At 33.0% G+C, this 22,709-nt stretch overlaps 1 protein-coding gene across 1 annotated transcript in view; it reads right to left on the reverse strand.

Moving 5' to 3' along the window:
• The window catches only part of LOC145278357 (uncharacterized), a 72,078-nt gene that overhangs the window by 40,197 nt on the left and 9,172 nt on the right, over window positions 1–22,709 (reverse strand). Inside the window, exons 2-3 of the mRNA XM_080130648.1 lie at window positions 10,067–10,169; window positions 3,100–3,199 (exon numbers count right to left, since the gene is read on the reverse strand). Coding sequence (XP_079986774.1) covers window positions 3,100–3,199; window positions 10,067–10,169 — 203 coding nt within the window. The remainder of the gene's footprint in view (window positions 1–3,099; window positions 3,200–10,066; window positions 10,170–22,709) is intronic.

Genomic DNA, 22,709 nt, shown 5'->3' on the forward strand with positions numbered 1-22,709 from the left:
ACTCAAAATTAACGGTGAATGGTTTTTAAAATAACAATCTAGACCGTTAACAAACTTTAAATATATATATATATATATATATATATATATATATATATATAACTCAAATGATCTTGTAATGATGTATGTAACCCACTTTCCGGTTTACGAAATCCGGTTGCGCATGCGCGCATAACTTTCGCACTGAAATATTAACGTTATTATTTCGAAATTATTATTTAACATGGGAAGAGTGGGGTTTAAAATAACTTAAACGTAATACAGAAATGAATGATGTAAAAAAAAAGCAGATATATCAAAATTAGAATTTAACTATAATAAGTATTATGGTATCTGTTCAGTGCACATTTAGTAACTATAAGTATGGCCAACCACTTATCATTCAGTAACTGTAATTTTTTTTCAAAAATAGACAATTATAATAAACAGAACGATCTATATTCTTTTTCATTTTAATATACTTTCATAGAAATGTTTCTGTCATGTCAAAAAAAAACTATTTTATTTACGTCACAAGTGTCACGCTCATACATGAATTCCATAGCTAATATAACATACTGACCCAACGGATCACGAGTAGTCTAGTATATATATATATATATATATATATATATATATATATATATATATATATATATATGCACAATGACATGGAAATATATATATATATATATATATATATATATATATATATATATATATATATATATATATATATATAATACAAATTTAAACTATTAAGAATGTCGCCATTTTTGTGTATATAGTCAACTAAGGAAGCGTGACATGCTCATTATTTTTTTTGTTCTTTATCCCAATCGTAAATCAGATTTTCGATATCCCATGGCCGTTAAAAGCATTATGTGATAGCATAATATGAAACGGGGGATGGGCGGCTTCTATGATAACACGTAATCTCTATATAAATAAAATGAACTCATTTTTTCACGTCGGATTTTGACCTTAATAGGATTAAAAATCAAGATATTTCATGCAAATATAATATGCACAAACGGCAGAACAATATCTGAGGTGTGTTATAGGCTTATTATTTCTCAAATTCCTCGATAATCTTAGATTTCTATACTTTTTCTGTTGAGAAGTCACGGCTAAAATCGGTTAAGATCAATGGAAGTGGTAAAATATTTTCTCTCTAATAAATTCCTCCTCCCCCTGCCACCACTTAACACCGTTTGGGGATCGTTCACAGGGAACAGTTGAGAAGAGAACACCGGTTTGGCTTCGTAGTTCTTTCATATGAAGTTATTTAAAATCACTAAACTAAGCTGCAGTGCTCTGTGGCGTAGTGGTTAGCGTGCTGGACAATTCACATTATATTTTCACGTAGTCGTTTTTTTTTGTTTTTTGTTTTTTTTTTTTTCCTAAACAACTGGAATGAACTTTTCTTGGTGGCCGAACTGTTAACGTTGCAGATGTTTTTTTTGTTTTTTTTTTGTTTTTTTTTCACACTTTATTTTCCTACTTTTACTCATGACTCCGGGTTTGATCCTTCCTACTTACCTACCATAACATTTTTTAAAACTCCCCCCCGTCCCGGAAACAAACACTCGGGCAACGCCGGGTACCCCCGCTAGTAAATAATATTTTAAATTAAAAATTAAAAAAAACGCAAAAACTGCTTGTTGCTTGTTAGATTTTAATGGAGAACCAAATTTCAATTCAAATAAAAATTAGATTTAAAATGGCTTATAAATTCTACTTTTTGTGGCATTTTTAAACGTTTGCTATTTTCCAGAATAATTAACGGTTTAATTATATGCAGTCATACTTGCAATGGTTGGATTGAGCCGGATTCCACCTAAGCACGAACTTTGTCTCGAGCCCTCGCAGTTCAATTTCGTCGATCTTGGGCCAGGTTGCAGGCCCGATTTCATTTGTGGAACCGATAATATATTCCTTAATTGTTAAGTTCCATGTCTTCAGCTGCTCACCGACACGTTTGCACCATTCAGGCAGAGATGGGAGGAAGGGGACCTTGCGAATGCGCTCTCCCTCTGTTCGACGAACTACATGCCCAAACAACCGGAGATTTCGTTGAAGAAGTGCAGAGGGTAGGGGACGTAGGTATAGTCTTCGGCGTAGAATAAAAACCGGGACACGATCTCCACAGCTGCAACGCAGCTTGTTGCAAAGACATTCGTTGTCGAATACTTCCAGTTTGTGCAGATCTACCGCTCTAAGGCTCTATTTCGCAGCCATGGAGAAGGATGGTCCTCACCATACGTCTCTTCGTGTCAAAGCGTATTTTCCGTCAGGAACACATAAATCGGCTGAGAAGGAAGAATGCGGACCTTGCACCTCCAAGCCGTTTATTTAATAACGATGTAACTTACGCGAACGCGTATGTCAGGAAACCAACGTATTCATAATAGATTATCGGAACTTATTTCCTTCATTTACTTATTATGTGGTTTCGGACGCCAAATTAATTCGAACATGGGAAGAAAATGTATTCAGTTAAGTCCATTTATTTCTTTCGAATCGTCAATGGAAACCATTTGATTCTAATGCTGGAATCTTAAACAGGGAATTGGTTCACTTTCCATTGCAGAAAGATGCGACACAAGACCGAAAAGAAGCAGTTCCTCGATGCGAAGGAGGGGGCAATTACAATTGCTTACAAGAATACTTGCTATCAGTACCGTCGGCATTATCTGGTAAGGGCGCCTTTGGCGATCATCTATAAATTTGAATAGAAAGTGGACTTTGGTTTACTTTCAGCAGTTTCGTAACTCTTGTCCTTTAGTCCTCGTGAGAAATGTTTCTGACAAAGGTGGAAAAATTGCTGTTCTCTATTCATCTAACACTTATCGGTAGTTAGTTTTTTTACTTTGAAGTAGTCATGTTTAGCTCCTTACATCAAGTGGCTTCATTCTTTGTCTGGAACGATTTCCATAAAAAACAATCACTTCTTAAAAATAGGGTAATGCTTGAGAAGATGGACCTTCTAAAGATCGAGTCTAGCCATATCTCATTCCGACAAAAAAGAGTTTCGTCATTCGTCAACACCTGAGTAGCGGTAGTGTTTGAATAAAAAAAAATTGAATAAAAAAAAAAAGAAATCGCAATATTACTCACTTGACGATTCCGGTTACCCGACTCCGTTACCGTGAAAAGAACTTTTTCGAATTCTTCACGAAGAATTGTCGAAAAGTTTTTGGCCAATTCACGAACAAATCTGCAAAAAAAAAGTTTTTAATGAAACAATTTATTTACCAGAATACTTAATGATAAACAACCAAAATATTTTCGTAACGATTAATTATAACAAGTTCGAAATCACTTAATAACATCATCTTCTTATTAATGCTATAGATTTATATAAACTAGCAGGCCGCCCGGCGTTGCCCGGTCGTAAAATACGCTTTAATATAATATTATAATTTATGCAGATTACGTATTTATTATAGAGAAAATTCTCTATCGATTATTATATTAAACCTAATATAAAGCAGTGAAATCAAAACTAAAAATATGATATGATAGTAGTGCCATCAGCTAGAATCGAAACAACCCTCATTCCTTACCCTCTGATCCATATATATATATGTATATATATATATATATATATATATATATATAGTTGTCATCCTTTTTTCTATGAAATCGGCCGATCGTCGAAACAATCAAGCACACACACATATATATATATATATTTGCACACACAGTATATATATATATATATATATATATATATATATATATATATATATTCAAACGACATAATGTTTCAATTGTCCGAATAGTGTTGAAACAATTGTAACTAACGATGAAATACACTATTCGTTGCTATCAATCCATTCCTTTATGTCTTGATTTTGTTAAAACTATATATGAATGCTCAACTATGAAATATGGTAATTTTGTAGCTTACAGTTTAAGTCATATCATTTTAACTTAAAACTTATTACGGAATATTCAGTAAAATTCGTAATACTATAAATAAGACTATATATCTATAATATAAAGCTGAATGTGTGTGTGTGTGTTTGTCTGGTCACGAACAGGCTCCTATATGGTTGACTATTATAGAAAACTGATCACATATAATGATAGAAGATGTATTGAGACACAGGAATGGGTATGTTTGATCTGGCAGGACGGTGGTTCATTAAATTTGTGGGGTCTGCGTTCGCGCCTGATTCACAAAGTATGCAAATGAAAAATGAAAAAATTTAAAAAATAAACGTTTACAAGGGTTTTTGATATAGATGTACATAATAATACTTTGATAAGTATGTTTTAACTTAAATAGGGATGGTATAATAAAATTGTGGGGTCTGCGTTCGCACCTGGCTTCCATAGAATGGAAATAGGCACAAACTTTAATAAATACTTTTCATATCTATCTGCGTAAGCATACTTTGATAATTATGTTTCAGTTTGAAGAAATATGGTATAATAAAATTATGGCGGTGTTAGTTCGCGCCTGACCTCCATAGAATGGAAATATGTCACAAAGTTTAACAAAGTTCTTTAATATAGATCCACAGAATATTGTGATAATTGTTTCAGTGTGAACAGGTATGGTATAATAAATTATGGGGTTTATCTATTTTATTTTTACTTTCATCATATTTTGCTTTGGTTTTGATATCTCCAAATTCAAAGCTATCTCTTTACAACCCTTCCTTTTCATAACCTATCATACTCCCATAAATCAGGGTCCATTTTCTGTAGGCTGTTTTTGAACCCAGTCAACGACGGGTACATTTGCTAGTATATATATATATATATATATATATATATATATATATATATATGTTGTATTGCTGATGACATGTTAATGATGATGACAGGGTGATTCATATTGGGGCACATATATAAGGAATATAACGATAGTGATGAGAAGGAGAAGACTTTTATACCGTTCTGTGATGCTTGGGACTTCATATAGATACTGACTGGAGATGTATACAAGTTCTTAACACAGAGGAGGGGGGATACATAATCTTGTAAGGGTTACACAATGTTCATTATAGATGATTAACACATTACATTTTGACTGTTGAATGATGACACATGACAAGTTTTAGAAAAACACAATGATGATTCTTTATTTATTGGACCGGTCGAATGCTGATGACGTCAGGAATTCAAATTTTGGATCTACATAGTTTAATGTTCTTTCTTTTCGCTTCTAAAAGACTGACTCCAACTAAACCCAACTTAACTGCTCTCGACTCCACTCTTCTGCTGACTCCCTTGATCTGACTAACTCTTATATTGAGAATCCCCCTTCGTCTATGACGTCAGAAGTGTGTTTCCCAAACGTGACCAATTCACGTGACTGTGCATGTTTTTCCAAACACACTTTTAAAAACAAAGGAATTCTCAACATATAATTCTAATCTATTTTTTAACAATATATTTTTAATTTGTATTGTTCATTCTTTAGCTGACATTTTTAATATTCAGTTTTCTAAAAGAATGAACAATCAATTCGTTTTACGATATAAACGATATCTAACTATTCTAATAGAATTTAACAATAGACTAAATTCTAACATTCTAATTCTTAACCTTGCTTACAAGGTTCGAGTCTCGGCTTATCCTAATCTCATTTTCACCTATCTAATACTCTTCTTAGTTACATGGAAAGGGACATCATTTCCCTGTAACACATACACACACACACACACATATATATATATATATATATATATATATATATATATATATATATATATATATATATATTCATTTGTTTGATTTTTTAAGCTGGAATCGCCCGATCGTCGAAGACAAAATGTAAGCAAGGTCCACGGTTTTATAATTGTATATAAATACATATATTGTGTAATATTGCATCTTATACATGGCAGCCGAAAACTAAATTGACACTTATTACGTAGACTATTTAAAAATTAAGCACTAGAACAGCGGGGGGTTCGTTATACTTATTCGTTATACGTGTAAGCATATTGAAATCGTTAGCATGTTTTCAGCATTAATCGTTTCATCTCTCAGTTGCTCAAAATGTGCTTCTTCAACATTGCAACATTCTACAAATCTCTCCAAGACATTCGGACACATAATGCGGCACATATTCCGATTTTCATATATATACTTATCCCATGACCCAATCTGGTTGAAAATTTGTATGGGACTTTGTTATAAGGTGCAACGGGCTAAGTATTATGGTATCCGTTCGGTGCACAATTAGATATTAATAGATATTACATTTACTCTAGAACTCTGACATAAAGCACTAATTTTAAGTCAACGGGCTATAACTTTTGTCTGTTGTTAATAAGCTTAAAAGATACGTCTTCATATTAATACGATAACGTGTGTGTTATTTTTTGTGTCACGCTTACATCTTTTTTCTTCCGAGTGACTGTTGTTTAATGGTTATGACCTTCCATTTCTTGTAATGGAGAATTTTACCAAGAATTCTTCATTAGTTTTGGTTTCGGTTTCGATTATAGCTGATGTACCCAAATCATTTGGATATTATTTTTATTTTTTAAATCACAACTTCATAATATATAATAATCGATAAAAAAAAATTGACTCTATAATAATATATAAGAAATCTGCAGAAATTAAAGTATATAGGTTCTGAACTGTCATCTAAGCTTCAGCCTCTGTCCAACCGACGAAATGTTGCATCCCTCTGCCTGTTCTACAAGTATTTTAATAATGAATGCTCCGACGAACTGCAAGTACTTGTACCCCCTCGACGAGAATACCGTCGACAAACCTGACAAGCAGAAAAGCCCCACCCCTACACAGTAGAGATCTCTAGATGTAAGAGATCTTTCTACTCAAGTAGTTTCTTCCCCAAAACTGCTAGGCTTTGGAATTCCCTTCCGTGTCCCTGCTTCCCTAACTGTACTGACATGCAGAAGTTCAAGTGTAACGTGAACCGAATTCTTGCTGTCCAACTCCCTACATAGTACCCCTGTAGCTTAGGTCCCTGATAGTAGCCCCCTACATCAAAGTGGCAATGTGTCTTGTTTGAGGTGAAAATATAATTTTTTTTAAATAAATATTTAAGCGCATTTTATGGCCGAGCTACGCTGGGCGTCCCTGCTAGCTTAGATAAATACTTTTGCAGTTTTAACAAACGAGCTACAATAATATCATGGCGTCTTCATTTATGCTAAACATCCATAGGGAGCCAACATCAATATATTACATATGAATGAGTGCGCTGTGGAATTTCCACAGGTCCCTTTAGATCATGTTATATATCATTAATTAATGTGTGCATGCGTCATTCATCTCATGTTATATATCATTAATTAATGTGTGCATGCGTCATTCATCTCATGTTATATATCATTAATTAATGTGTGCATGCGTCATTCATCTCATGTTATATATCATTAATCAATGTGTGCATGCGTCATTCATCTCATGTTATATATCATTAATTAATGTGTGCATGCGTCATTCATCTCATGTTATATATCATTAATGAATGTGTGCATGCGTCATTCATCTCATGTTATATATCATTAATTAATGTGTGCATGCGTCATTCATCTCATGTTATATATCATTAATTAATGTGTGCATGCGTCATTCATCTCATGTTATATATCATTAATTAATGTGTGCATGCGTCATTCATCTCATGTTATATAGCATTAATTAATGTGTGCATGCGTCATTCATCTCATGTTATATATCATTGTTTATGTTTTATATATCTATTCATTCATCTTTAGCAATTCAAATGTGTATAAAGAAGCGATGCTATAAAAAATAGCAAAATGAAAAGTCATCGTCCAAGTATGACACAAGGGCAAGAAAATCGATGTAGTCGCCTCTTCAGTTAACAGGCTAAATTAATTTTGCAATAGACCATAGATGCGCAATAAAACAATAAAAAATATATATAAACAACATAAGTACAAGCAAGAAAATGTGATAAAATAGTACAAAAAACATAACAAACAAAAATAAAGACTCTTTTTAATGAAAAATTTTAAAAAAATGAAAAATATTTAAAGAAAAAAAAAACTAGCAAGACACCCGCGTTGCCCGTTCGTAAAATACGCTTAAATAAGATATTTTTATTCATACAGATTTAGTATTTATTTATGATATAGCTAATTCTCTGTTAATTATTATATTGTACCCAATATATAGTAGTTAAAAATATGACTTGAGTTCCATTAGCTGGAATTGAAGCCAACATTATTTGTTACCATCTGAGCTAAGTTCGTGCGCATATGAAAACTTAAAAATAACGTTGTTACAAGTACAAATGTATATTTTCGTATGCGAGAAGTAATACATTTAGTCGACTTATGCCTGCCAAGTTCCAGTTTTTATTTTTGTTTTTGTTTTGTTTTTGTTTTTTGTTCTTTTGTTTTTGTTTTTTTTTTTTGTTTGTTTTTTGTTTTTTGTTCTTTTGTTCTTTTGTTTTTTTTGTTTTTTTTTGTTTGTTTTTTGTTTTTTGTTGTTTTGTTTTGTTTTTTTTTCAATTTTGTATTCCTTAAACTATTTCCCGGCCTAAAAGACAAATAGAATTTGTTTCAGTTGCAAATTCACTATATATCAAGGTTCAAGTCTGTGGACCAAGAATTGATAAAATAGTTTGGTAGAGACCGTTTCGTACACAGAGAGACAAACAAGGTGTTTGTTAAAAATATAAAACTGATCCAACCAGCCATAGGCAAAATACAACAGTTTGGATCTAAGATCCGTATGATGGTGACTGCTTCGAAAAGGAAAATTTTCTCCGCGGGATTTTTATCCACTGAGAACTCCAACCGAAAACCCTAAAGGCGGTCGATCACTTCATATACTTAGGCTTAATGTTTGTCAAGGGTACAATGATATCGACGCCCGAATCAATAACATCTGAAACGCTTTCGATTGCCTGCAGACCCATCTGTACTCTCCACCTATAGGCACGAAAGTTTGGATCTATCAAGCATTGGTTGTGAAACTTGACCAATCAGAGCTGTAGATCTCAAAAGGTTAGAAGTGTTCGACCTATACTACTTCCGCCGAATTCTGCGGTTCCGCTGGCAGCATTTCATACCCAAGTTGAGACACACTCATCAATCTCTTTTAAAGAGGAGACTTTGTTAGTTTGGCCACGTTGCGTGTCAAGAACAAATCCAATGTTGGGGAAGATGCCCAAGAGTTCAGCTAAAAACATCGAACCTAGATCCGATCCACAGATCTACGGTGTTTGCTGTTCGTCCCTGGACTGACTGATCATAACTGTTTTGGTTGCTACGAACTGTATCTTTTATGAATCAGCACGACACTTTTGACTGGCTTAATTCCGTGATGCTTTTATTACGTTTCGCCGATTGTTTCTAGAATGAAGTTCTTACCACGTTAAGATGGCTAGGATATATCGAGTAACGGAACCGATTGGATTTGAACTTTACACACACAGTGTGTCATTCCGTGTTATTATCTACATCACAACAGCCACCTAATATGTGCTTTCTTTTGTCGCATCTTTATATATCTATAAAAGTGAGAATGTGTGTGTGAGGACACTTTTCAACCTATACACTTAACGACGTTTTGATCGACAGGCTTGAAATTTGGTATGTAGGGTATTCAGACATACGGAAATTTTTTCATCGGTTTTCACCCGAAAAAAGGGCTGCTAAGGGATCAAATTAAAAAAGTGGTACTTGGGTGGGGTTATCAGATTTTTATATAGTTGTCAACTGTTTCACGGGGTTTAAAAAAATTCTTAAAAGATTGTGGCAAGCTGATCTAATGGGTAACGTACTTAACTCACTGTCTTTAGGTTTTAGTTTCGATCTTAGCGCGAGTATCATTTTTATTTACTTACAAGAACTAAAAATCATAAACCTCACATGCACATGTGTCAGTTTCTTTCCGTTCTTTTTTTTACTTCATTTTTGTAAAGAATTTAACGTTACGTTTAATACCGGGCAACGCCGGGTACATCTTTTAGTCATCTATAAAAGAAAGAAACGCGAAGTAAATGATTCTTAATGGCGCCAAATGATGAAATAACACGAATAGTAAAATAAGCTTCGGCCATTTTTTATTTTTTAATGAAATCAGTGGAAAACCGCGCAGCAATTCTTACCTCATTTCTTTTAGGGTAAGTGTCTGTTCCATTAATTGGTTGACTTCGTTTTCAAATGTTTCAATCATTTTGTTTGTGTTCAGGTTAGACAGGAAACGAAAAGCTGCGAAAGAAAATGAAAGATAAATTCAAATAACAATTTCCAATAAATACTGCATTAGCAGTTAATGTGTGCACGTGTGTGCGTGTGCGTGTCTGTGCTTGTTTACATGTGTGTGTGTTTGTGTGTGTGTTGCATGTCTCGGTGTACTATTTTATGAAATTGTCTTCTATAATAGATATATGTGTATGCGTGTGCATGCGTGTGTGTGTGCGAGCGTGTGCGTGTGTGTGTGCGTGTGTGTATGTGCGCGTGCGTGTGTGTGTGTGTGTGCGCGCGTGCATTTGCGCGTGCATTTGCGCGCGCGCGTATGTGTGTGTGTGGGGGGGGGGTCTGTAAAATAATCATTTGAATTTAGAAAGCATGTTTTTCTCTAAAATTTAATAAAATATATATTTTAAGTTTCTGAATTTTCGGCGTAGACGCCTTAGTAATAGTAGGTTTGTTTGTTTTTTGTTGTTTTTGTTTTTTGTTTGTTTTTTTCTTTTTTTTTTTTGCTCTTTTCCTTTGTACTCATCGAAGGCTTTTTCTCATCAATGGCACACACACACACACACACACACACACACACGCACACAGATATATCTATGTGCGTGTATGTGTGTGTGGAAATATTCTTTTTCAATTATATGTCACCTTTTATTTATACCAATCCTTTTATTTATGAAGCTCAATGTAATTACAGAGCATATAAAAATAAATGACAAATGCCTATGTTCAAAATTTCAAGATGTTGACCATCTTAGAATTTATTCTTTTAAGTATGTGTACATATAAAATTCCTGACAGCACCGGTTTCGTAGCGCAAAATCATTCATTTAATTATTATATCAATCAATTAATTTATTCTCCCCTTAACTCATCAGAAAAAAACCTATGATTTCATTAAAGGAAAAACTAAATGCATATGGACAAGAATTATGCATGTCACTTTGGGGAATAAATTGTAAGATGGTCAACATCTTGTATTTTAGAATATAGGAGATGTCATTTATTATGTATACATATATAAATATATTTTCTTATTATATATCAATCCTTATTTAAGAAGCTCAATGTAATTTTTTAGCTTAGTTTAGTTTAGTATATACAAACATGTATAATAGTTTATAGTTTGTTGATATTAAATATTATTTTCATAAGTATGTGTGTTACATGATAAAGGGTTGTCCCCTTTTCATGTAAGTAAAAAAATAGGGAATTATTTAAATGTAAATATGAAATAGGATAGTCAAGGATTTAAACTTGCAAATCTAGATTTGGAATTGAAAATTCCAATCGTAAGTTAAAATAAATACAGAATGTTATTGAAATAAGGAATTGCAATTGTTTAGCTTACATATCTGTATATGGAAAAGGAATGTAATGATGAAATTTGTTTATGTGAAAATAAAAATAAGGAATTTAATCGTCAATTGAAATTGTAAATATATTTTGTAAATATGTTATTTGAAAAATAGGTTACTGAACTCGGGGTTGTGTCAAGTTTGGCAACGTGACGCATGTCATCCAACGTGCTTTATGAGCACATGTTTAATCATGCGATGATGTGACGTGTTCTCAATATAGGTAGAGTTTTTAGATGCAGTCGGAGAGAAGAGGAGAGGAGTCGGGGGAGAAAGAGCCGAGAGAGAGGTCAGAGACGGCTGCTGACTTCAAACCTTGGAAACGAAAGGTTAGAGAAGAAAAGGTCATGTAAAGAAACTTTGAATTCCTCAAGCGAAATCATGGACCGGTCATTAAATAAAGGACGTCATCATCTTTGTGTATCTGCGTCTTCGTGTTGTAATTCAACAGAAAAGGTATTGTCCATTTATATTATAAGAACTTTGTGAAAATCATCATCTCAAAAATAGGTAAGAAATATATGTATCAATATTTATAGAAACACTCCCGTTCGTACAGAATTGTCTCTCTCTCTCTCTCTTTATATATGCGTGTTTATGTCTCCAATTATATATAAGAACTGTCTCTCTTTATATATACCCAATTTATGTCTCCAATATGCTATCTCTTACAACATGAACATCTTAAGACATATGAACACTCAACACATGAACACTTCTAAGACTCTAATCTCTCACTAAGACTCTCCTAAAACGAACAACAACAACAATAATACAGAATATACGTCATCTTAATACCACCAGTATAAAACATATACGCCGTATTTGGTACTTCTAATAATAACCCACCACGTAACATATATACACAACTTAGAATTAATAAATTTAATATTTATTAAATAGAACATTTTAGTAAAAGGTTCATGAATTGATTAAAATTGTTAGTACGAATAGTTGGGTTTAATGACTTTGGTAAAAATTCAATATGGCGTAATGGAAAAATATAAAGGTGTCTGCAGCTTCTCTTCCAATTTTCGGATTTTTACCATTTCAAATCACATTTCAATTCTTTTTGACGGATTGATTGTTGCTATTTCTTCTGATGAGTAAAGGGCATAATGGATTCACTGATTGATATAATCATTAAGTGATTGATTTTGTGCTACGAAACAGATACTCTAAAGAATTTTATAAATCAACTTAATTAAAGGAACAAATTATATGATCAACATCATGAATTTTGGAATATAACTTTTTGTCATTTATTATTTATTCTCTCTCTCTTTCTCTCTCTCTCTCTCTCTCTCTCTCTCTCTATATATATATATATATATATATATATATATATATATATATATATTATTGTAATTTAGAATAAAGGAGTTGTCATTTAAACTTAGGTGCCGAGATAATTCAACAGTTTATTAAAAATATAAACACGAACACGCACGCAGTAAAGTTTTTTTTAATGAGTAAACACTATCTTTTTAGGATAAAAACAATTCAGAATAATTATATACGTTGTATTTTTTATATTTATTTTTATATTTAAGTCTATTTTAATAAAATATTTGAGCGATATTTAAAGAGAAAGTAAGGTGCAGAGATAATTCAAAAGTTTATTAAAAAAATAAACAGTGAACATAAACACGCATTCGGTCGTAATTTCAACCGGTGATTTCGTATAATTACCCAACAAATAAAACTTCCATATATATATATATATATATATATATATATATATATATATATATATATATATATATATATATATATATATATATATATATATATATATATATATATATATATATATATATATATATATATATATATATATATATATATATATATATATATATATATATATATATATATATATATATATATATATATATATATATATATATATATATATATATATATATATATATATATATATATATATATATATATATATATATATATATATATATATATGTACATGTATATATATATATATGTATATATATGTATATATATGTATATATATATATATATATATATATATATATATATATATATATATATATTTAGAAGTTGTATGTACATTGTTTTATAAAGAAATTGTGGAGGAAAATGGGTAGAAGACTACGAAAAAAAAACTAAGGGACCAGAACACCATTTAACTTTTACAATAGAGACACCATATGAAAGTAAATATCTGGCACACAGAGTTCTTCCTAACAGTGGTGCAACAGGTGTTGTTCATGCAGAGCATGTGATGGATGTTTTGCATGAATTCAACAGTGAAAACACTATCAAGGCTATCCTTGTTGACAACACTAATGCAAATACATGTGTTTAGAAGTAGGTGTTAAGCAAAAACAGAAGTGGTAATAGACAGGCAGGCTCGAACCCGAACAGCGAAGGAGGAAAAGAACGTGAAAAAAAAGTGGTAGTAGGCAGGCAGGCAGGCTCGAACCCGTTGCGCGAAGGCGGAAAAGAAAGTGAAAAAAAAAAATAATACCGACCCTCCTTGTAAAAAGAGCCTTGTTACGGGTGAAGGAATTAATGTTTTTAGCCAATTTTTTTATATTTGTCGTCCGAAGAGTCGAGCTTCAAAACGATACTGATCTCGTGAAAATCCGTGGCCTCTGTCGAAATTTTTAGGCAGACATACATACATACATTTAAACAGACAGGTGAGATTTATAACATAGACGAGCCGTTACTCGGGTGTTTGGAGGTGTAAGTTGAGAAAAAAAAAATAGTAGTAGGCAGGCAGGCTGGAACTTGTACCACGAAGTAGGAAAACAACGTGAAAAAAAATGGAATGTCTTTGCCGTTGCTCCCATCGCCAAACCGGAAGTGACGAAGGTTTAAATTAAGGCTAGTCAATCGAAAAGAGGGGATGACTTTCGAAAATATCGGTAGAAAAAACGACCCCTCCCTGAAGAAAAGTGTCTAGTTGAAGGTGAAGGAATTAATGCTTTCGATATTTGTCATCCGAACGGTCGAGCTTCAACACGATACCGATCTCGTGAAAATCCGTTGCCTCTGTCGAAAGTTTTAGGCATACATCTATTTAGAGAGATGACGGATATTTTATATTTGTTGTTGTGTTCGTATTATAGAGAGAGACAAAGTACATTTTAATGTGACAGTGACATGTAATTCAGAGATGTAATACACAATGAAAGGGGGATAGATAGATAGATAGATAGATAGATAGATAGATAGATAGATAGATAGATAGATAGATAGACAGAGAGATGCATTTATACAGTTTGGAGAGTGTTTCAAAAACGTGCCATAACGACCAAGCAATTGGAACATAATCGTCCGAATTTGGTCGTTATTGACAAAGTCTCAAAAAATTGGCAGATTGTAGACTTTTCAGTGAGAGAGAAGGAGAACGAGAAGTGGAGCAATTATGCTCCATTGGCCTTTGAGATAAAACCCAAAAAATCCCGATCGTAGTAGGTACGCTATGAGTAGTATCAAGTCGTCTGGAAAGACAATTGAAAAAACTACGAATCCCCGATGTTTTAGGCAGCCTTAAGACCTCTGCTATTGTAGGTACCACCAACATCCTTAGGAAAAACTTTGATCTTTGAAACTCTTGGTTTGAAACCGGGATAGAGGGAAATACTTGGGAAATGAATCCCATCTCTTTTCAGGAATACGTTAATAAACGAAATCAGAATTATTATATGAATATATGGTCGCTTCGTTTTTTTTTTCAATTTGATGAGATGGGTCTCATTAAATTGAGATTCCACTGAATCATATATGCACATATGTAACAAATAATGTTTGCATCATAAACATACTTTGAGCAGATTTTAATAATCATCGGGGTTTCCGTGGATCTACACCTCGGAAACCAAACTATACAACCATTAAATACGTACAAACATATACATAAATACATACATATATATATATATATATATATATATATATATATATATATATATATATATAATATTTCGTTTATTATACAAACATTCTAGGTTACATATGTGGATACATGTTTCAGTGGAATTCTAATTCAAAAAGACCACTTCCTCAAACCAAAAAAGGGGCGATATTGAAAGGAGAGTCAAGATTACATTCGTTTTTATAAAATATATTCGGTTGTTGTTGTTGTTTACGATCTGAAAAAAGTGGGTGTATACTTTGTGAATGTGATCAGTAGAAAGGGAGTAGAGGTAAGGGTTGAAGGAAGAGAGGGGAAGTACGACCCCGTGTTCTCAAGCTGTCGCAGCGAGGGAGATATTGGTATTATTTCAACCAGGCGGTTGTTTATTGGCCAAAGTTCTCGGTTTGATCTGAAATAATATTATATCCTCATTTCTGTTACTGCTTAGCAAAGAAACATGAAGTTTTAAGGACCGTGAAAAACTATTAAATGTAAAAGTAGAATCGGCTATAAACTGCAAATACTTTGGAGGCTACGCTTTAAATAAAATGTAAAAAACGAATAGGGATCTTCTCATAGTAGTAATACCGCAGCTCATAAGTCCCCACTCCCAATATCTTAATTAATTAATAAATATCATATATGCTTTCACGTCTCGGTCTTTCCATCTTCCGTTTTGTGTAGGGCCAACCGAACCTTCTGTCAATGTGTTTTTCATCAGCAGCAGCAGCAGCAACCACAGCATCTTGTTGCTGTTGTTAACAACGGCAGCAATTACGCTAATGGAGTTTTCTGTAATTACTTTCGGACTTTCTTCAAGCAAAGTCACTCAACGCTTGCTGCGGGCCTGTCAAACTTAAATCAAATATCATATATAAACGTATCCAATACAGAATATTTTTTGTTTGTTTTTTTTTGTTTGTTTTTGTTTTGTTTTTTTGTTGTTGTTTTTTTTTTGTTTTTTGCTTTTTAAATAAGAAAACTTTTTGGTAATAATCTGTATCGTGATTTTTTTATGATATTTGGTTTTAGTCTGACAGTGTCGGGAGACTTTGCTTGAAGAAAGCTTACTCCTGCTTCAAATATTTTTATCTTGGCTTCCTTGATTCACCGAAAACAGCATTACGTTAGACAATTTATATTTTTGTTTCGACTTCGGTTTTTTCGATTCAGTTATCCAGAGTCTACCTATATCTACGATTTCGTTGTGGATATATTAAAATATTATAATTTCTTCTTTTTTTTCTTCTTCTTCTTCTTCTTCTTCTTCTTCTTCATCATCATCATCATCATCATACACCAAAATACGATATATATACGATATATGAACCGTGCTATATTTTACAAAGGATTTTCAAGTTAACTTTAATCTTTCAGGTATTTTTTTGTTTATTAAATTGTTAAGTAAAAATACAGAATAGTTTTCTTTTTTAAAGAGCCTTTACCATGTTAAGAATGGCTATCTAAATAATAACCTTATTATTTCAGTACGATTCTCTGTTTCATAAATACCTAAAAGATTAACTCATTTCAAGTCAGGTACTAAAATGTGCGTCATTAAAATCTTTAAAAATTACTCTTTGTTAAAATTCTGAGATTTAAAATATTGAAATCAGTTTTATTGAAAAACATTAATTAAATTTCAGTATAAATTTTGTTTGCTTTAAGTGAATACATCAAAGAAAATTATGCAATGGTTCGAAATTTGAGACGATAACCTTTTATGGTTTTATAATCACAAACATCGGAACAATCATTAAAGTTCATCATTTATAACAAATATCAAATAACAAAGGTGAATGAACTCGTGACACAATAACTGAATCACTTTAACGGAATGAAATCAATTTTTAACATATCGATATTCAAATGAAAAATAAATCGATATCTATATAAAGTTGAGTTTTTCGCCGCACTGACATTGCGATTTCTTCTATTTAAAAATTATTAAAATTAACTTCTTAATATACTCAGTCATAGATATGCGAGCAACTAAATCAAATTTAACTAATTTGCATATTCTTGGTTTCTTATTAGATGATTCGTTGGATCTCTGGAGAGCAAAATAACGACTTAAGCTTGAAAGCTAAACGTTTTAGTTTCGATTCTAGTGGTTGGTAGCCAAGAGATATTTTTTAAACTTTGGAAATCATGACCGTTTTTTGGATAATAATCGATAGAGAATTGGTTAAGAATTTTTAGTGCATAAGACACGTGTGCGTCTATATATTTGTTAGCGTGAATATACGTGCAGGATATAAGATAATGTGGGTATTAGGCAGCGTGGCACTGTGTATGTGTGATAGAACTTGTACCTGGGTCTTGAAGTGTTTTTTTCCTTGTTGCCCTCCCGGCCAAAGTCACGGGGGTGGCAAGCATACGTTTCTATCATGACAGATCAATAAGTCTGTCATTTCAAAATTAAGCTTGTCAAGTCGGCGAAAAAAGGTATTTCAAACTAAAGTAATATACAAATGGTAGGGATAACTCAAATAAAATTAAGAGAAAATCTTAAATGATGCCCGACTGAGACGACTAAAACCATCAAACCATACGAATAAACAACAATAACTATCAGCAAGACTAACTGGTATTTTCCGGGAAGCTAATAACATAACAATAGTATCGCAATCGAAACTCAAAACGAATGGCGCCTCTTCAATTACGCCGAATGCAATGTGCACTATCTCCCATAAAGTGGCAAGTGTATATTGTGAAGTCTCTAGTGATGCATGGTTTTCATTGCCGATTTCCGGTTTCGTACCACTATATTGTCTCAGACAATTTGCATACCTCATACAGGCGAATGCTAAACAATATTTAATATCTTTTTAACTGGCCAATGAGGGTTGTGTGAAATTGTAGTTCAATTACAATAAATATCCTCAATTTCTACAGGATTCTTCATGTTATTCGTGAAGTTTTCAATAACGATTGTCTAAAATGCACCGAACAAGCTTATTGCCACTGTAATTTTCTGGGTTGTTTTTTTTTTCTTGTCAAAATCTTCAGTTTCAACAATTTATTTTTAAACTAAAAAGTGCGAGATATAAGTAAGGCTGACAATATGAAAATAAAACTTACAACAAATTATATACTTTCTACTCGTGAAATATATTCTTCTGAATGCCTCAAGAGAAATCTTCAGTTATGCACTGCATTCATTGCCAAATTCGAGTTTTGCATCATATCAGTTTAGATAACACTGACTCGGAACGCACCCGATCATCTCATTGAAAGTAGTCAGCCATATGCGCCGACATTGAAAAAATAAAATATATTTTGATAATCCTCGGCTTTTCTTTTTAACGACATGTCACCAAGCATCAGCTAATGAGTCCAAAATGTGTAAGGATGAAGGATAGGAAAAACAAATTCAAGCGTATTTTTAGTTCGCCTTTTTCGATGTTTTGATCTTTTAACCAAAGCAATTTTGACACAACTAGCACGTTATAAATCTCACCTGTTTGTTTAAATGTATGTATGTATGTATGTATGTATGTATGTATGTCTGATTAAAACTTTAGACATAGGCGACAAATTTTCACGAAATTGGTATCGTTTTGAAGCTCGACTCTTCGGACGAAAAATATCGAAATATTGGTCAAAAAACATTAATTCCTTCACCCTTAACTGGGCACTTTTCTACAGAAAAGTGTCGCTTTTTTTGCCGATATTTTTGAAAGTCATCCTTTCTTTTGTATTGACTAGCCTTAATTAAAACATTCGGCAAATACGTCACGTTTTTTTTTTCACTTTCTTTTCCTCCTTAGCAGTACGGGTTCGTCTCCCTGCCTACTACCACTTTTTTTTTTTTTTTTTGCTCAACACACACCTCCAAACACCCGGGCAACGCTGATACTCAGACTAGTTGTCTTTAAAGCACAAATCTTTACTGTTCCCACTACACCTATATTTTTGCTCTACTTAATGACTGACCAACAAAAACCTTGCAACAAACTCTAATAAAATCATAGTCGATCTCCCATCTATTTTAACGACATTGCTTGACCAATTCCTTGTATTTGAGCTTGTTTTTTTTTTCATCCATGACAGTGACAGATTTTGCATTGCTTTGTTATTTCCGAATACAATATCAAGTATTTTCGTCAATGCTCTGCACAGTAATTGATCAGTATTATACTACATAGTAAGTTACTTGATTGATGTCGAATCATGGGGGAGGAGACGAATCCAGTTTGCAGATCGCTACGAATCAGCGGGTCGAGTTGGTGTATCAAGGAGACCATTATGAAAATATCGATTCTGTTTCTTAGCAAATTATCGAATTATTGTGGAAACTGCAGCAAACAATATCCGCTAATGAATCTGGCGTCTTACTGACCAAACATACACTTTTCTGTTATATCGTGTGCACCTCTAAATCTATATGTGACTACGATATTTTTATTCACTTCCCTCTTTATTTCTTTCTTTTAATATTCAGGATGTTTTTGTCTCTTTCTTAAACCATTTTCTTCATCTTTTTTTTTCTTCTGAGTTAGATTGTTTGATTGATTGTCGAATATTACGGCGTCAATCATCGTTGAATGATTTTATACAACAATTGTTAATGTTTTTGTTTATCTATTTATATATTCATTTGAATAGTTCTTTCTTACATAGTCATCTAGGCTTCCCCAATGTCACTTATTTATAAAGGCAATGCTATACATAAGTGTACTTTAAACGTGCATATGAGGAGTGTATATGCACGTTTGAAGAAAAAGTAGGACAGATATGATGAAGGGAATTTTCCCGAAAAATCGTATATCCATCAGACCACACTGACGTAAGAACACAATACAATGTCAAAAAAGTAATTAGAAATAAATATTGTATCAATATAATGTGAATCTGCGTAGCTCATTTCACTGTGATATACATTAATTTACATCAATCTTCATCATGTATAGAATACGTGACAATGTTTCAAACAAACTACATTAACCTCTCATATTTCATTTAGTAATGGCCAGACTCAACGTCGCTTAACTTCGGTGATCTTATAGGAATTAGTGTTTCATCGTGATTTAACCGTATTATGCTAAATTGGAAATTTCACTATTTTCTTTTTAAATATCTCGTCAAAATAGTCAATCGAAGAGTGCGGTTCTGAATAAGTCGGTTCACGGAACAACGAGACACTGATTACCGGAAAAAAAAAAAACAGACAAGGCATCACACAGTCAAGACAAATTAACGTTTGGTTGAGTTTGGATTTGTGGCGTTTCACAAGCAATATAAATTGGAACAAATACATTGAGGACGTTGCAAAGGCTGCTGCAAAGATTTTGAGCTCCTCCCATCGTGCTAGAAGAGTATTCACACCTGAGAGTACTATAAATCCACCATTCTCCCATAGAATAGTGTTGCCACTTTTGGTTGGTGCATCTACTACTAGCCTCTTCATCTTAGATAGGGTCCAAAGAAGAGTATCTAAAAGATCCCGCACTATCAACTAAGCTCCACCCTCTGTCTCATCACCGCAATATTGCATTCCTGTGCCTGTTATACAAGTATTTTAATGACATGTGTCCCGACGAACTCAACGTACTGGTGCCTCCTTACCGTATATACCCCGGTTAAACTCGCTTAGCAACAAAATCACACACCTTCACTGTTGAGGTCTCTAAATGCTAGAAAACTTTCTACTTTAATAGTTTCTTTTCTCGGACTGCCAGACTTTGGAGTTCCCTTCCTGCTGCCTGCTTCCTTGAGTGTACTGATATGCAGAAGTTTTAATTTAATATAAACCAACATTTCTCACTCGAGTAAAAATGTATTTACATCCAAATAAACTTCCGATTCACACACTTTTGATTTTGTGCACGTAGAGTAATAAGGATAAATTGTGATTGGTTAATTTTAATGCATCAAAATCAAGTCGCCATCCGGCAACGCTCCGATCCCCATTGACATATTAATAAAGATTAAAGAATGGTTGAATCAACATAGAGGCCGACAATGGAGAGGAATACATAAATTAGCTAAAAGGGATAAATGACTAGTAAAGTTGTTCTCGCTTGCTTGTTTGTTTGTTTGTTTGTTTGTTTGTTTGTTTTTGTTTTTGTTGTTTTTTGTTTTTGTTTTTTTGTTTTTTTTGGGGGGGTTGTTGTCTTTTTGTTTTGTTTTGTTACTTGTTTTTTACTTATAATACGTTTGCAATGCGTTTGCGGAGACCTTCACTCTCTGAGCGTTTAATTATTTTCTTGTTTGTTTTTCATGTCTGCCATTGGCAATGCATTTGTGGTATTATCCATTTTTTCGTTGTATGTTTTATTACATGTTGGCAAGACGTTGGTGGAGATATCACATTTTGCGCATTTTCTTTTATTTATTTCTCATATCTGCCGATGGCATCCATCAAACGTAATTTCTATCAACCCCAATTACCCTCCGCATCATCTCATCACTTGATAGTCGAATCGTAATGCGTTATATAACTTGGCCCCGACTGAACGTACACAAGCAAGAGTACCGACTGTTAATGCTTAAGCAGGGCAAAATACATTAGTCTAGCGTGTTGATATTATTAGGGTCAGACACCGACAAAGCCTTATTGGTATGTTTAGTCTTTACATAAGCTTCCCATTGTGTTCGAGATGAGATTATACAATGTAACCCGGGGGTATCTTTACTCAAGTGGGCATTTTATCTTCAGTAAACAGAAGAACATATTGATGCATAGGACATTATATATATATATATATATATATATATATATATATATATATATCGTGCGTGTGTGTGCGTGCATATATACGCATATACACATATGTATACATATATATACGTATATGTTATTGGTTGGTTGGTTGGGTTGGTTGGTTGGTTGGTTGGTTGGTTGGTTGGTTGTTGTTGTTGTTGTTGTTGTTGTTGTTGTTGTTGTTGTTGTTGTTGTTGTTTTACGACATATCAAACCTTTTCAGGTCATTTAATGCCGAATCCAGTTATTTTGAAGAAACAAATTTTAATAGAATGTATTTTTCCCCAAGTTGGTTTCTATTCAGTACGACGACGCCAGATCAGAGTGGACCTGGGAGCAATAGCAATTAAAGGGTGGCTCCATACTCCCCAAAGCCCGCAAACTGGTGCCTCACCATCGGATATAGTTTAAGGTCATTTCCAGGACCTATACGTATATGTACGTCTATATATGCACATATATATGCATATATATATATACATATATATATATGTATATATGCACATATACATGCATATATATACATATATATATAGATATGCATACACATATATATATGTGAGTGTGTGTGTGTTATTAAT

This window comes from Euprymna scolopes, chromosome 6, assembly GCF_053919585.1.
Source record: "Euprymna scolopes isolate OS-2025 chromosome 6, ASM5391958v1, whole genome shotgun sequence".
In the NCBI taxonomy this organism is placed as follows: Eukaryota; Metazoa; Mollusca; class Cephalopoda; order Sepiida; family Sepiolidae; genus Euprymna; species Euprymna scolopes.